The 14360-nt window shown below is 46.5% G+C and overlaps 1 protein-coding gene across 2 annotated transcripts in view; it reads left to right on the top strand.

Annotated features, from left to right (window-relative positions):
* Positions 1–9731: 9731 nt before the first annotated feature.
* Positions 9732–14360, top strand: part of ARHGAP17 (Rho GTPase activating protein 17) — a 97328-nt gene continuing 92699 nt past the window's right edge. For both annotated transcript variants that reach the window (XM_025370307.1, XM_025370308.1), the window contains exon 1: positions 9732–9902. In XM_025370307.1, coding sequence (XP_025226092.1) covers positions 9850–9902 — 53 coding nt within the window. In that variant the 5' untranslated portion in view covers positions 9732–9849. The remainder of the gene's footprint in view (positions 9903–14360) is intronic.

Below are 14360 nucleotides of genomic sequence, written 5' to 3' on the forward strand. Positions count from 1 at the left end.
GCTAAAGTTTGGACCCTAGGCTGTGGGAACTCCTGAAATAACTTAAAGTAGGGAAGCAACGTTATCAGATTTTCGTGCTAGAAAGTCCACCCTCATGGTGGTGTGGAGAATGGATTCAAGGGAGGCCAAGAGTAGAACCAGCAAGATCACCAAGGAGTCAATTGCACCAGTCCATATAAGGACAGGAAGGAATGAACCACAGACATGGGGACAGAGAAAAGAGGAACAAAATGTGATATATTTGTTGGTTCATTGCATATGAAGGGGGTGTGAAAGAGAGAGAGAGAGAGCACCTTGTTAGGCTGAGGAAGGCAGTTCATCTGAAGTCAGGAGTTCGCGACCAACCTGGCTAACATGGTGAAACCCCATCTCTACTAAAAATACAAAACAATTAGCCGGCTGTGGTGGTGCACACCTGTAATCCAGCTACTCAGGAGGCTGAGGCATGAAAATTGCTTGAACCCGGGAGGTGGAGGTTGCAGTGAGTCAAAGTCATGCCACTGCACTCCAGCCCAGGTGACAAAGTGAAACTCTGTCTCAAAAATAAAAGGGAGAGAGAAAGAGAGAGATCAGTTATGGTTCTGAGGCCTCTTCCTTGGGTGATAAGAAGTGTATAATGAAATATATTCAGTTTCTTTCACTTTTCTATTATTATTATTTTTTGAACAGGGTCTCACTCTGTCACTCGGACTAGAGTGCAGTGGCACAACCATGGCTCACTGCAGCCTCTACCTCCTGGGCTTAGGAAATCCTCCCACTTCAGCCTCTGGATACACACACATGTGTGTGCCTCGCTAAGACTACATGCATGTGCCAACACGTCTAGCTGATTAAAAAAAAATTTTTTTTGAGTTGGAGTCTTGCTCTGTCGCCCAGGCTGGATGGAGTGCAGTGACACAATCTTGGCTCACTGCAACCTCTGCCTCCTAGACTCAAGCTATTCTCCTACCTCAGCCTCCCAAGTATCTGAAATTACAGGCGTGCACCACCATGCCCGGCTAATTTTTTGTATTTTTAGTAGGGACAGGGTTTCACCATGTTGGCCAGGCTTGTCTTGAACTCCTGACCTCAAGTGATCCACCCACCTCAGCTTCCCAAAGTGCTGGGATTAAAGGCATGATGCTTCTTTTATTTATATTTATTTATTTATTTATTTATTTATTTGACAGAGTCTTGCTCTGTCACCCAGGCTGGAGTGCAGTGGTGCGATCTCGGCTCACTGCAAGCTCTGCCTCCCGGGTTCATGCCATTCTCCTGCCTCAGCCTCCTGAGTAGCTGGGACTACAGGCACCCGCCACCATGCCCAGCTAAAGTTTTTGTATTTTTAGTAGAGACGGGGTTTCACCTTGTTAGCCAGGATGGCCTCGATCTCCCGACTTCGTGATGCGCCTGCCTCAGCCTCCCAAAGTGCTGGGATTACAGGCGTGAGCCACCGCACCCGGTGATGCTTCTTTTTAGACATGTTGACTTTGAGATGCTTATGGACATCCTGATAGACGAGCAGACAATTAGATAAATCAGTGTGGCATCAGGAGAATGAGGTGGTTAGACATAGACATTCAGATGTCATTGGCATACCAGTGAAAGCAGAATCATGGGAGTGGATGAGCTGGCCCTGAGACTGCAGGGAGAATGAGAAGATCCTGTTAGTTAAAGGTGGTACTTTGAAGTATATTTACAGTTAAGAGGTGTCAGAAGAAGAAGCCACAAAAGAGACTGAGAAAGAAGGGTCTGGTGTCAGGAAGGGAACCTGGGGAGAGTGGTATCACTAAAAATGAAGAAGACAGAAAGAATTTAAAGAATGAGGCCGGGCACGTTGGCTTACGCCTGTAATCCCAGCACTTTGGGAGGCCGAGGCGGGCGGATCACAAGGTCAGGAGATGGAGACCATCCGGGCCAACATGGTGAAACCCTCGTCTCTACTAAAAATACAAAAAAATTAGCTGGGCATGGTGGCACACGCCTGTAATCTCAGCTACTTGGGAGGCTGAGGCAGCGGAATGGCTTGAACCCGGGAGGCAGAAGTTGCAGTGAGCCAAGATCACGCCCCTGCACTCCAGCCTGGGTGACAGCGTGAGACTCCGTCTCAAAAAAAAAAAAAAAAAAAAAAAAGAAATTTAAAGAATAAGTATGTGGAATATGTGGTTAACATTTATCAGACTTAAGTGAACCGAAGACAGAAATATATATGCATTGGATTTAGCCATGAGAAGATTCCTGGGGCATAAATGAGAAAAGATTTCGTAGAACTTTCAAAAAGAAGTCAATACAAAATGAGACAGTTATAAAGAGTAAAGAATTCTTTCAGATGATAGAGAGACAGGGAGATAAAGTGGTTGGTTGCTGGAGGAGCTGAAAGGAGAATGTGATGTATCAGGAGAAACAGCCATGCTCATGTGCTCAGGGACAGAGACAGATGAAAGACAAAGCAGAATGGGAGATCAGTAGAATGAGGTCTTTGAAGAAGTCTGAATAGATAATGTCCAGGGGACTGTTAGCCTTCAACTACAAAGCTGGATCCCTTTCCTCTGAAACAAAAGGGAAGGAGTAGAGATGAATGAGGAAAGGATGGTGGGATACAGGAATGGGGGTCTTGACTGCTGGTCTCTAATGTCTTAATAAGGCATGATCATGCCTGAGCAAAGTGATAAAAATTTGGAGAGGTCCTTGAGGAAATAAACAGGGGAGTTGTCCATGAACGTTTCCTAGGATTTGGGGCACAAACGACTTAAATGCTGATGAGTAGGAGCTAGTTAAATAAATTACAGTATATGTATAAGATGAACATCTGCTTTTAGAAAGAATAAGATGGCCTGGGTCGGGCATGGTGGCTCACGCCTGTAATCCCAGCATTTTGGGAGGCCAAGGCAGGCGGATCACGAGGTCAGGAGATCGAGACCATCCTGGCTAACACGGTGAAACCCCGTCTCTACTAAAAAAAAAAAAAAAAAAAAAAAAAATTAGCCGGCTGTGGTGGTGGGTGCTTGTAGTCCCAGCTACTAGGGAGGCTGAGGCAGGAGAATGGCATGAACCCGGGAGGCAGAGGTTGCAGTGAGCCGAGATCGCGCCACTGCACTCCAGCCTGGGCGACAGAGCAAGACTCCATCTTAAACAAAAAAAGAAAGAATAAGATGGCCTGGTGTGGTGGCTTATGCTTGTAATCCCAGCACTTTGGGAGGCTGAGGCAGGAGGAATAGCTGAACCTGGCAGTTTGAGGTTGCCATAGGTTATGACTGTGCCACTACACGCCAATCTGGATGACAGAGTGCGACCCTGTCTCTAAAAAAAAAAAAGATAATGATGAAAGCATTCACATTTGAAAATTTGAAAAGATGTCCAAGAAGTAGTGAGATATACATACACACACATATATATATTTCTCTTTTTTTCCCAGAAAGCAGCTGGCACAGTGGCTGATGCCTGTAATCCCAGCACTTTGGGGGGACGGAGGTGGGAGGATTACTTGAGTTCAGAAGTATGAGACCAGCCTAGGCAGCACAGGGAGACCTCATCTCTTCAAAAAAATAAAAAAATTAGCGGGGCGTGGTGGCACATGCCTGTGGTCCCATCTACTTGGGAGGTTGAGGTGGGAGGATCACTTGGGCCTGCAATATTGAGCCTGCGGTGAACCATGATCACGTCACTGCAAACTAGCCTGGGCGACACAGCGAGACTCTGTCTCAAAATAATGATGATGATGATAATAAAATAAGAATAAATAGAAAGCAAATCAGAGAATAATACACTGACATATATACAAATATGCACTTTGTTTTTAAAGATTAAAAAAATGTAAACAATAAGGTGGTTTTCTAGGCAATGGAAAGGAGAGTGAGACGTAGCCAAAAAAGGGAAATTTAATTTTTAAAATGTTATGCAACTTGTACTTTTGTGCCCTTCATCTTTTTTCTTACGTGAGGAGTATACACCTGTGATGTTTCTAATATTTGATCCTTAACACAAATATATATATATTTCTTTCTTTCTTTTTTTTTGAAACAGGATCTTGCTTTGTCACCCAGGCTGGTGTGCAGTGGCATGATCACAGCCCACTGCAGCCTCAACCTCCTGGACTCAAGGGATCCTCTACCTCAGCTTCTGGAGTATCTGGGACTACAGGCACACGTCACCACGCACAGCTAATTTTTTAAATTATTGTTTGTGGAGACGAGATCTCACTATGTTGCCCAGGCTGGTCTCAAACTCCTAGGGTCAAGGAATCCTTCTGCCTCAGCCTCCCAAAGTGCTGGGATTACAGGCATGAGCCACCATGCCTGGCTACAAATTAATATTTTAATTAGCCAACGTAGACACAAATACCTGTTTCTTGCAAAAAAAATAAAACCATTATAAACCCTACCTGAAGTATCCCTTGACCACAACCTCCAATGTCACCAATACCCACCTTCACAAGAAGTAATCACAGTTTTAAGTTGGGCGAATACCTTTACAGCCCTTCAAAGACACTTAAAATCATTAAGAATATTTTTATTAAATTTAAAGAGGCTGAGTGCAATGACTCACACCTGTAATCCCAGCACTTTGGGAGGCCAAGGCAGGCAGATCACTTGAAGCCAGGAGACCAGCCTGGCCAAAATGGTGAAACCTTATCTCTACTAAAAATACAAAAATTAGCTGGGCATGGTGGTGGGCGCCTGTAATCCCAGCTACTCAGGAGGCTGAGATGAGAGAATTGCTTGACCCTGGGAGGTGGAGGTTGCAGTGAGCTGAGATGTCTCCACTGCATGCCAGCCTGGGTGATAGAGACAGGGTCCTGTCTCAAAAAAAAAAACAAAAACAAAAACAAAAATTTAAGGAAAGCAAACCTGAGAACAAATAAATAACTATTTCCTAAAGGCCACTTAATGATAAAGTAGATACACAGCATGGCTTGATCTTTCAGTCTCTGAGAATCATCCATTGCTTTGACAGCCTTTCAGCCCAGCTCCTGCACTCTGGCCAGGTGAAGTCAGCGGAGGTGCAGATGTGGGCAAAGCCTCTGCAGCCACATTTGACAGACCGTGCCCTGACCCACATGGTCCCAGTCCAGCCAGGCTCATAAGAGACACAGCAGAGGAGCAGGGATTGGCATCTGCTCCTCTGGGTATGAAAGCTGGTGTGTTTCCTAAACTTTGTGTTATATATATATATATTTGTTTGTTTGTTTGTTTGTTTATTTGAGACAAAGTCTCACTTTGTTGCCCAGGCTGGAGTGCAGTGGTGCGATCTCTGCTCACTGCAACCTCTGCCTCCCAGGCTCAAGTGATTCTCCCACCTCAGCCTCCTGAGTAGCTGGGATTACAGACGCCTGCCACCACACCTGCATAATTTTTTTCTTTTCTTTTTTTTTTTTTTTAAGTAGAGATGGGGTTTCAGCATGTTGGCCAGGCTGGTCTGGAACTCCTGACCTCAAGTGATCCACCCACCTGAGCCTCCCAAAGTTCTGGGATTACATGTGTGAGCCAACGCACCTGGCCCATATTCAGTTTTTCATTTAATGATTTCACCTTCAAGCTTGCTTCCTGGCTTGCATTTTCCATTTGGTTTGCAGAAGAAACTAGATTTACCTCCAATACTGTTAACATTTTTTTTTTTTTGAAACAGAGTCTCCTGCTGTCGTCCAGGCTGGAGTATATTGTCGTCATCATAGCTCACTGCAGCCTTGAACTCCTGGGCTTAAGCAATTCTTCCTTCTAAGCTGCCAAAGTAGCTGGAGCTACAAATGCATGCTACCATTCCTGGCTAATTTTTTAAATTTTCTATAGAGAGACGAGGTCTTCCTATGTTGCCTAGGCTGGTCTTGAACATCTGGGCTCAAGTGTGACCCGCCTGCGTTGGCCTCCTAAAGTGCTGGTATTATAGGCGTGAGCCACCACATCTGGCATATTAATTTCTTGTAATGCCTGATATATATATATGTATATATATGTATATATGTATATATTTGAGACGGAGTCTTCTCACTCTCTCATCCAGGCTGGAGTGCAGTGGTGGGATCTCAGCTCACTGCAACCTCTGTACACCCCCGGGTTCAAGCGGTTCTCCTGCCTCAGCCTCCCGAGTAGCTGGGATTACAGGTGCCTGCCACCATGCCCTGCTAACTTTTGTATTTTTAGTAGAGACGGGGGTTTCACCATCTCGGCCAGGCTGGTCTTGAACTCCTGACCTTGTGATCCACCCTCCTCGGGTGGGTGCTGGGATTACAGGTGTGAGCCACTGCGCGTGGCCTGTTTTATTCCTCCCCCCCCCCCGGATGTTTCTACTATTTTTTTTCATTGTCCTGTTTTAGTTTACCTATATGCTTTTCTAAGATTGATATTCTCTCCTTCAGGTGTCTGACTGCCTGACTCAAAAGCTCATTTTTATTCATTTATTAGTGAGATTTTCTCTCTAAGAATGTAATTTACTACTTTTGGATTTGATGAAAAGGTTTTTTCCCCTAAAGTAACCTGCGTAAGACATTTTGTTTCTCCTTCAGCTGCTGAATTTCTGAATGCATTTATTTATGTTCTTTTCTTTCTAGCTCTGAGGTGGCAGCAATGGAATCAGACAGTCTCTGATTGTCTACTTGGAGGGATCCAATGGTTGCATCTTTTTCCTGCAGTGATTTTCTTAGCTCTTCAATACCTTGGAGTAATTTAGAAGACTCACTCGATAGAGGAGACTCACTTGCGTAAAGAGACTCTGCGGCATGTGAAGAAAGTGCTTCTCTGGGGAGCTGGGGTAAAATATCCAGCTGTGGGAAGAGACTGTCCTTGCTGCGCGATGCTGTGCTGCATGTGTGCTAACTCCTGCCCCGGGTTTTTGAGTTGAGTTTCATTCCCTTCGGTTTTTTGGATCAGGTCACCACGGTTCATCTGAAGTTTAAAATCATGATCACTGTCAGTTAAAAGCTTTGTTTGAAGGTGAGAAAATTCTTCTTGGAGTTGGACTGCCCCATGCTGCACCCACTGTGGTCACCAGCTGCTCTTTTCATTTGCTTTTTTTTTTTTTTTTTTTTTTGAGATTGAGTTTCATTCTTGTCACCCAGGCTGGAGTGCAATGGTGCGATCTCAGGTCACTGCAACCTCCGCCTCCCAGGTTCAAGCAACTCTCTTGCCTCAGTCTCGTAAGTAGCTGGGATTACAGGCGCCCGCCACCACACCTGGCTAATTTTTTTTTTTTTTTTTTGTATTTTTAGTAGATATGGGGTTTTGCCATGTTGGCCAGGCTGGTCTCAAACTTCTGACCTCAGGTGATCCGCCCGCCTCAGCCTCCCAAAGTCCTGGGATTACAGGCATGAGCCACTGCAACCGGCCCACACTTCCATTTTCTTAACTGGCTGTTTTAATTTATTAGGTCCTTGTGGAAGCTCCTCAAATGGATTACCGTTAACACCTCCAATCTCATGACCAATGCTGGATGCTTGCAAAATTGTCACTGAAGTCTGACATTTCTGACTGAATGCATCTGTTTCAATGTCTTTTTCTAGAATAAGACATGATGACTTCTGAACAGTGTCTTTACATTTCTCTTAACCATTACTAGTGGACAGTTTTTTATTTTCCCCTTGCAGCTTGTGGAGGCCTGCTTCATTGTCAGCAATGATATCCACTGTCGGCAATGATAACCACTGTTTGGTGATCCTCCTTTTTGAGACAGCTACTTTCTTGAGCCGCCTTATTCCAAACAGTCTATATTTGTTCTCCGTCCAAAGCAGGTGCTTGCAGTTGCTGCTGAAGGTGAGCAACGCCCTGGGTGTCAGAGGCCGAAGCTGTTCTAGTCTGAAGGCCCTGCAGCTCCATATCTTCCTGACCCACCTCATTGATGGACAGCTGATCCATCTGTTTAGTTAAAGTCACATTATTTTTACTTATACATTTATTCTCCAATTCTTTCCACCTCTGGTCCTTGATTCAGGATTAATCTCCAATTCTTGCTCTTTCATTCCTTTCACTAATCTTTCAGTTTCAGATTTAAATAAACTATGCATTTCACTTCTGTTTTCTATTTTGGGACATTCAACTTCTGTTGTTTGAAAAACAGCTCAGAGTCTTTGAATGTCTTGTCCTGTTTCATGCAGCTGGGTTTTGATTCCAGGCTAGTCTCAAATTCCTGAGCTCAAGTGATCTTCCCATCTTGACCTCCCAAAGTGTGGGATTACAGGTGTCAGCCACCGCACCTGGCCCCAGAAGATAATTTTTTTTATTTCTGTCTTTTACTCTATATTCAAATTCTTCAATTTTTTGGCAGACTCTACTTTTTCAATTTGTAGAGCTTGCATGAATAGTGTTTTCCTTCTCTTGAAGTTTAGAGAGATCAGGTACTCCAATTCCTGAGCCACCTTGCTGTGACAAATTTTCCAGTTCTTCAATCTTTTCTTCCTAATTGCTTAGATTTTCTTGATGCTTACTATTTATTTCCCTCAATTTCTGTTGATGAACATTCTGTAATACTGATAATTCAAGGTGATGGTCATCAGTATCCTGACTTCTTTTTTGTTTGAGCTCCTTGATGGTATTAATATTTGGTGTTTGTAGTTTGTAGATTTCATTTTCATCAAAACTAGTTGTTCCTTCTATTGTATAAGTCTGAGCAATACACTTCCAGTGGCCAACTGGAGACTCAAGTTTTAGAACTTCATCGGACAATCTGTTTATTTGTTATGATGAAATTATGTCATAAAAACCCATGTAATTATCGTGGAACACTGAAGCATGATGGGTACCACATGGAACGGAGGGGATGCAGTGTGGATGGGAACCTCCAGCCTTCCCTGAATGTGCTGACTCCAGGGCTGGCTGCCAGTCCTCCAACCGATCCAGCAGTGTTTGCTTTCTTGCTTTAGGAAGGCTCATTGCTACCTTTCTGTTGTAATTGATGTCGATAACGTTTCGTTTGCTGCCGTATCTGAAGCTCTGATGCTTCCTAGGTATCTCCTAGGTCACTACAAAGATCTTGAAGTCCCTCATTCTCTGATATTAAGAATTCCAAACTGGCATCAGTCTCCTTTATCCCATAGTTAGGGAACTCTTGCCTTTTCCTATGACATTCAGGAGCACATTTGAGATGTGGCTGATGAAAGAAGCCACATTGCTGCCCATCCACCCCAAGGAATGGGCTGAGCTGAAGCCAAGGCCACCAAACCAGGAAGACATGAGTGTGTTAGCACGTGTGTTAAGGAAAACACACATTGGCCTTCATTTTTTTTTTTTTTGTTTTCGAGACAGGGTCTCACTCTGGTGTCCAGACTGGAGTGCAGTGGCGCCATCTCGGCCCACTGCAACCTCCACCTTTCAGGTAAAAGCGATTTTCCTGCTTCAGCCTCCCGAGGAGCTGGGATTACAGGCGCCCACCACTACGCCCAGCTAAATTTGTATTTTTTGTAGAGACAGGCTTTCACCGTGTTGGCCAGGCTGCTCTCGAACTCGCGACCTCAAGTGATCTGCCGGCCTCGGCCTCCCAAAGTGCTGAGATTACAACGTTGAACCACTGCGCCCTGCCAGAAACAGATTTTCATACGTTGAAATAAACGAGAAGGTGGTCGGGCAACGTTGGGGTAGGGGAGGCCAGGCGGAGGAGGCCCAGTGGTCTCCTCGCCCGGAGCCTTCTAGCTCTTTGCCGGTGTCAGGTAGGGCACTGTTAGCCTCGGCTCCGCTCGACTCGGCTCGACTCGGCTCAGCTCGGGTCGGCCAGACTTAGAGGGCGGGCGGGCGGCGCCACTGGAAGTGACGCGGCGAGGGCGGGGCCGCCGGCTGGGGGAGCCGCCGCCGCCGCAGCCGCTTGGGCCGGGAAGCGATGTAGTAGCTGCCAGGCTGTCCCCCGCCCTGCCCGGCCCGAGCCCCGCGGGCCGCCGCCGCCACCGCCGCCATGAAGAAGCAGTTCAACCGCATGAAGCAGCTGGCGAACCAGACCGTGGGCAGGCGAGTGCGCCGGGTCGCACGGGGGTCGCGCCGGGGCTGGGGGCGGAGGGCGGAGGGCGGAGGGCGGAGGGCGGGGGGCGGGACGGCTCCTCCTCGGTCCGGCGGCTCTGAGCTGGGCCGCAGCCCCGCCCGAGACCAGCGGGGCACGGGCCCGGGGGCTGTGCCGCGCTGAGGCCAGAGCGCCGCGCTCCGGGCGGCCCGCCTGTCTCCCAGCGCAGCCGGGCCCCCGAGACCTGCTGGGGCGGGCCGCCGCCTCCTCCGCCACCCCGCGGGGTCCCCTGCCCATTGTCCCTGCCCCGGGAGCATCGCCCTCGGGGAGTAGACCCGGTCCTTCTCCTCCCTTCCCGGGGGCCGAGCCAGCCCGGATCGCTGCCCTGGGCTCAACAACGGTGACTTCTGTCCCTAACGCTGTGTCGAGCGCTGTGCTGTGGGGGGCGGCATTCCCAGGCTTTCCCCGTGCTCTCGCTGTTTGCAAGTCCTTCTCCTGTTAAGTGCATGGCGGCAAGAAATGGCTAGGGGGACGTGAAAGCCAGTGGGATTTGCTCAGTGAGTTCAGAACGCCCTTTGAGGGAATTCGGAGGTGGTGCTGTCTCAAAACCAGGGCTCCTAGGAACTGGACTGCTGCTGCCAGTTCTTGACATTTAGAAATTTGGAATTGGCAGAAAAGGATTATGGAGACGCCTTGCGCCAATTTAAAAAGTCTCCTTTGCTACGGCTGAAGTGCTTAACAAGAAACGTTATTGATTATTAAATGGCAGAGTTGGTAGATCAGGTTGTCAGAACAAGAAATGATTTGTGGTTTTTGAGAGTTTCTGGAGGTGACTGTCATGTGCCGTGTTATCTGCGGCTAATATTTCAAGGTCTTTCAGGGCAGCTGGCTGTACTGTACCGATTTAGTGTTTATTCAGCAAAGAGATATGAAAGTATGAATTTTTTACAGCTCTTCTTTTGTTTTTCGTTTTTTAACAGTTAAGGGGAGTTTGGTTTGGCTGAAGCACGTGGGACACTTCTTTTTTCTGAGTGTATGAAAATACTTTTACTTCCTCTAGAGTTTTCTAAATTTGCTTTTTACTGTTTCATTTCCTCCCTCTTTTTGCTTAGTTTCCTTGTTTAATTTTTTCGATTCCCTACCGTGTTATTGTGGTGAGAATTAACTCTTATTTTCAGGGTTGATCCCTGCCCGTAAAACCCAGACAAACCTACTTTTCTGTTATTTGCAGGAAAGTTAAAGAAATAATGCTGAGAGGAAGGTAAACACGTGTGGTAATGGCGGCTGATGTTTCAAGGAACAATTTATAAGCACATGATACTTTCTTGTGAGTTTCGTACCCTTGTTAGTGTTCTGAGCAAGGTGCATTGTGGAACTAGTATTTAGTAAGTGCCAAGATACGTTTGTCAGATAGTCAGTGTGGCCTGTTTTTACATTGTTCGTGACAGGTAAGGGACTTTCACTCTTTTTATACAAAGTTCTGAGACTTAAATCTACCAAGCTATTAGGGGTCTCTTTGGCTCCTGGGTCATCTTAGAGGCTTCTCCCTTCACACTTTTTTTTTTTTTTTGAAACAAGGTCTCCCGTTTGTCACCCAGGCTGGGGTGCAGTGATGAGATCTTGGCTCATTGCAGCCTTGACTTCCTTGGGCTCAAGCGAACCTCCCGCCTCAGCCACGTATGTAGTTGGAACTACAGGTGGGCACCACCACACCCGCGAATTTTCGTATTTTTTGTAGAGTGGGGTTTTGCCATGTTGCCTAGGGTGGTCTCCAACTCCTGGCCTCGACTGATCTGCCTGCCCCAGCCTCCCAAAGTTCTGGGACTACAAGCCTGAGCCACCTTGCCTGGCCCCTTCACATTTTAAAATTCCGGCCATGCTTGCCTACCTTCAGTTTCCACAGGAGGTTTTGCTTTTTTATGCTAGCATCTACTTGAAACTCCTGGAAGCCTCTCCCACCACACCTTTTCTCCAGGTACCTCGTGCTCATTCTTCAGCCTTCTGGGAAAGGTCTCTCTGCCTCTGAAAGGCATTCTATGATGCTTCAGCATAGATTGAATACCTCTCCAGGACGTTCTGGTAATCCAGTGTAGCACTTGTTTTTCTGTGCTGTGACTGCCTTTTGTGTGTGTTCTCCATCAGATTAAACACCTTGAGAGTCCCTGCTGTGTCTCCTTTGATTCCCAGGGTCGGCTGTGGTTCCTATCCCTTGGTCAGGGTGCAGTAGACATTGTTCATTCCGTTATCTGAGTTCTTACTGGATCGCCCTGGTGATGTGGGCCCAAGTATGGGAAAACCTGAAGTGGATAGAGTAGATGGTGATTCATGCTGGAGCTGTAATTCTGGGCCTGACCTTTGACTGTCTTTAAAAATCTTTATTGCTAGATGCCAGTGGAAGCTGAAGCTATTACAGAACTATTAAGGGTGTGGCAATTATGCACCCCAAGTCAGAACATCTGTTTTTGCTGGGAAACCTGTCGCTTATTTGCTGTTGATTTCCTAGATGTGTGTGTGTGTGTGTGTGTGTGTGTGTGTGTGTTTTCTACTTGAGTAATCAGAAAGGACTAAGGAAGATAAACGGAGGCAGGAGAGTGCCTAGAATTGTTACTGTATGGAAGTAGGTGGTTGGTTGGCCCCAGAATCAGGATTCTGGGTGTTTTTAGGTCAAGATGAAGGCTAGAAAGCAAAGGGGTTTTTTGTTTTTGCCCCTGTGATCTAGGTGGAGAAGGACATTATATATGTGAATATCATGCCCATTGTGTTTTGGTTTATCAATTTGTGGAATTGTAGGTGGTGTCTTGCTGTGAGATATTCTCATCAGAAGGGAGACCTTTGAGTAATTTCACTGTAAGTTTCCAGGGGAGGGACATGTGGAGAATTAGTAATGCCTGGAAGGAATGAGTTCTCATGATGCAATTTGTTTACAGTGGGTGGGTAAGTCTATTTGAGAAGATGGCCTGAAACTCACAGGGGCGAGGCTTATGTGGTGGTCTCATGGTGTGAGTGTCCCAGAGAAGTAGGATGGTTCTTTCAGTCCACCTGCCTTTTGTTGATTCATGCATTCAGCAGACACTTGTTGAGCCTACACTGTGTGCTGTTATCCAAGGTATTAAAGAATCGAAGGTGAATACGGCATGGTTTCTGCCCTGAGGGAGCGCAGGAGATATGTGGAAGAGATAGGCAAGCAAAAAATAATTATATACATGAGATAAGTGCTTATAAGAGGGATGGCTAATGCACAGAGCAAAACCCAGCTGTCATTGAGTTAAGGGAGGTAACAAAAGGTAACAAAAGCTTCCCAGAGGAGAAAAGTTGAGCACCTTTCTCAGCCTGCCTTTTCACCCTTATTTCAAATATCTCTTGTATTGATTAGGTCTCTTTTGGTTGTAAGAAAACCCAATTCATAGCAAAGACAGGAATTGATTGGCTCATAAGTGGCTCAAAAGTAGTGTGGCTGCAGATTTGGTTTGTTCTGGGGGTTTCACTCTTTTTTTTTTTTTTTGAAATGGAGTCTGGCTCTGTCACCTAGGCTGGAGTGTAGTGGTGTGGCTCACTGCAACATCCACCTCCCAGGTTCAAGCAATTCTCCCGTCTCCGCCTGTGAAGTAGCTGGGACTACAGGCCTGTGCCACCATGACCAGCTGATTTTTGTATGTTCAGTAGAGACGGGGTTTTGCCATGTTGGCCAGGCTTGGCCTCCCAAAGTGCTGGGATTACAGGCACGAGCCACCGCGCCCGGCCTCGGTTCCACTCTTTAGGGAGTCTGGGAGACTCCCACATCTTCCAGGTCTCAGAGGGAAAGAATACTCATCTCCCAGTCACTACGGCCCAAGTCCCAGGATTGGCTCTGAATGCTTCTGGATCCCATGCCTTTCCCCAGAAATGGACTGGAGTCAGCGCACCCAAACCATATGGACTGAGAGTGCATGGTAATGGGTGGTAATCAGGCAAGAGATAAAGGTCATGGTGTGTCTTTTGTAGTCCTGCTAAAAAGAGAGAGGTTTTGTTTCTTGAAAACCCTTAGATGCAGATAATCACAGATGGTGTTTTGCAGGAGATGATGTCTTAAGTAGAGGAAGAAGTACACTGGGATGAAGATCTTGAAGTTACAGAAGAGTCAAGGAGAAAAGGAATTTGAGAGACAACTAGGAGATCATAGTACCGAGGCTCTGATAGGGAGTGTCTCCTTGGGTATTTATTTCTTTGGTGACTGAAGTTTCCCCTGGAGGTCTGAATGCTTTCACAGATAGTTGTTTTTTGATAACCCAAGGTTATAAACCCAAATGCCTAGAGGGCAAGGCCAGTGAAATGAATCAGTGACTTGGGCCATGTGAGGGCCACAGGGGACCTGGAGGACTGTGTCCCACCAAAGGGGCTGCGTGGGAATGTAGGTCCAGTGTGGGCCACCTTTGGAGTTTTCCTGAAATCTGCATTTTAACCAGCTGGCATTTAATCCACATTAAACTGCA

This window comes from Theropithecus gelada, chromosome 20 (genome assembly GCF_003255815.1).
Source record: "Theropithecus gelada isolate Dixy chromosome 20, Tgel_1.0, whole genome shotgun sequence".
Lineage (NCBI taxonomy): Eukaryota > Metazoa > Chordata > Mammalia > Primates > Cercopithecidae > Theropithecus > Theropithecus gelada.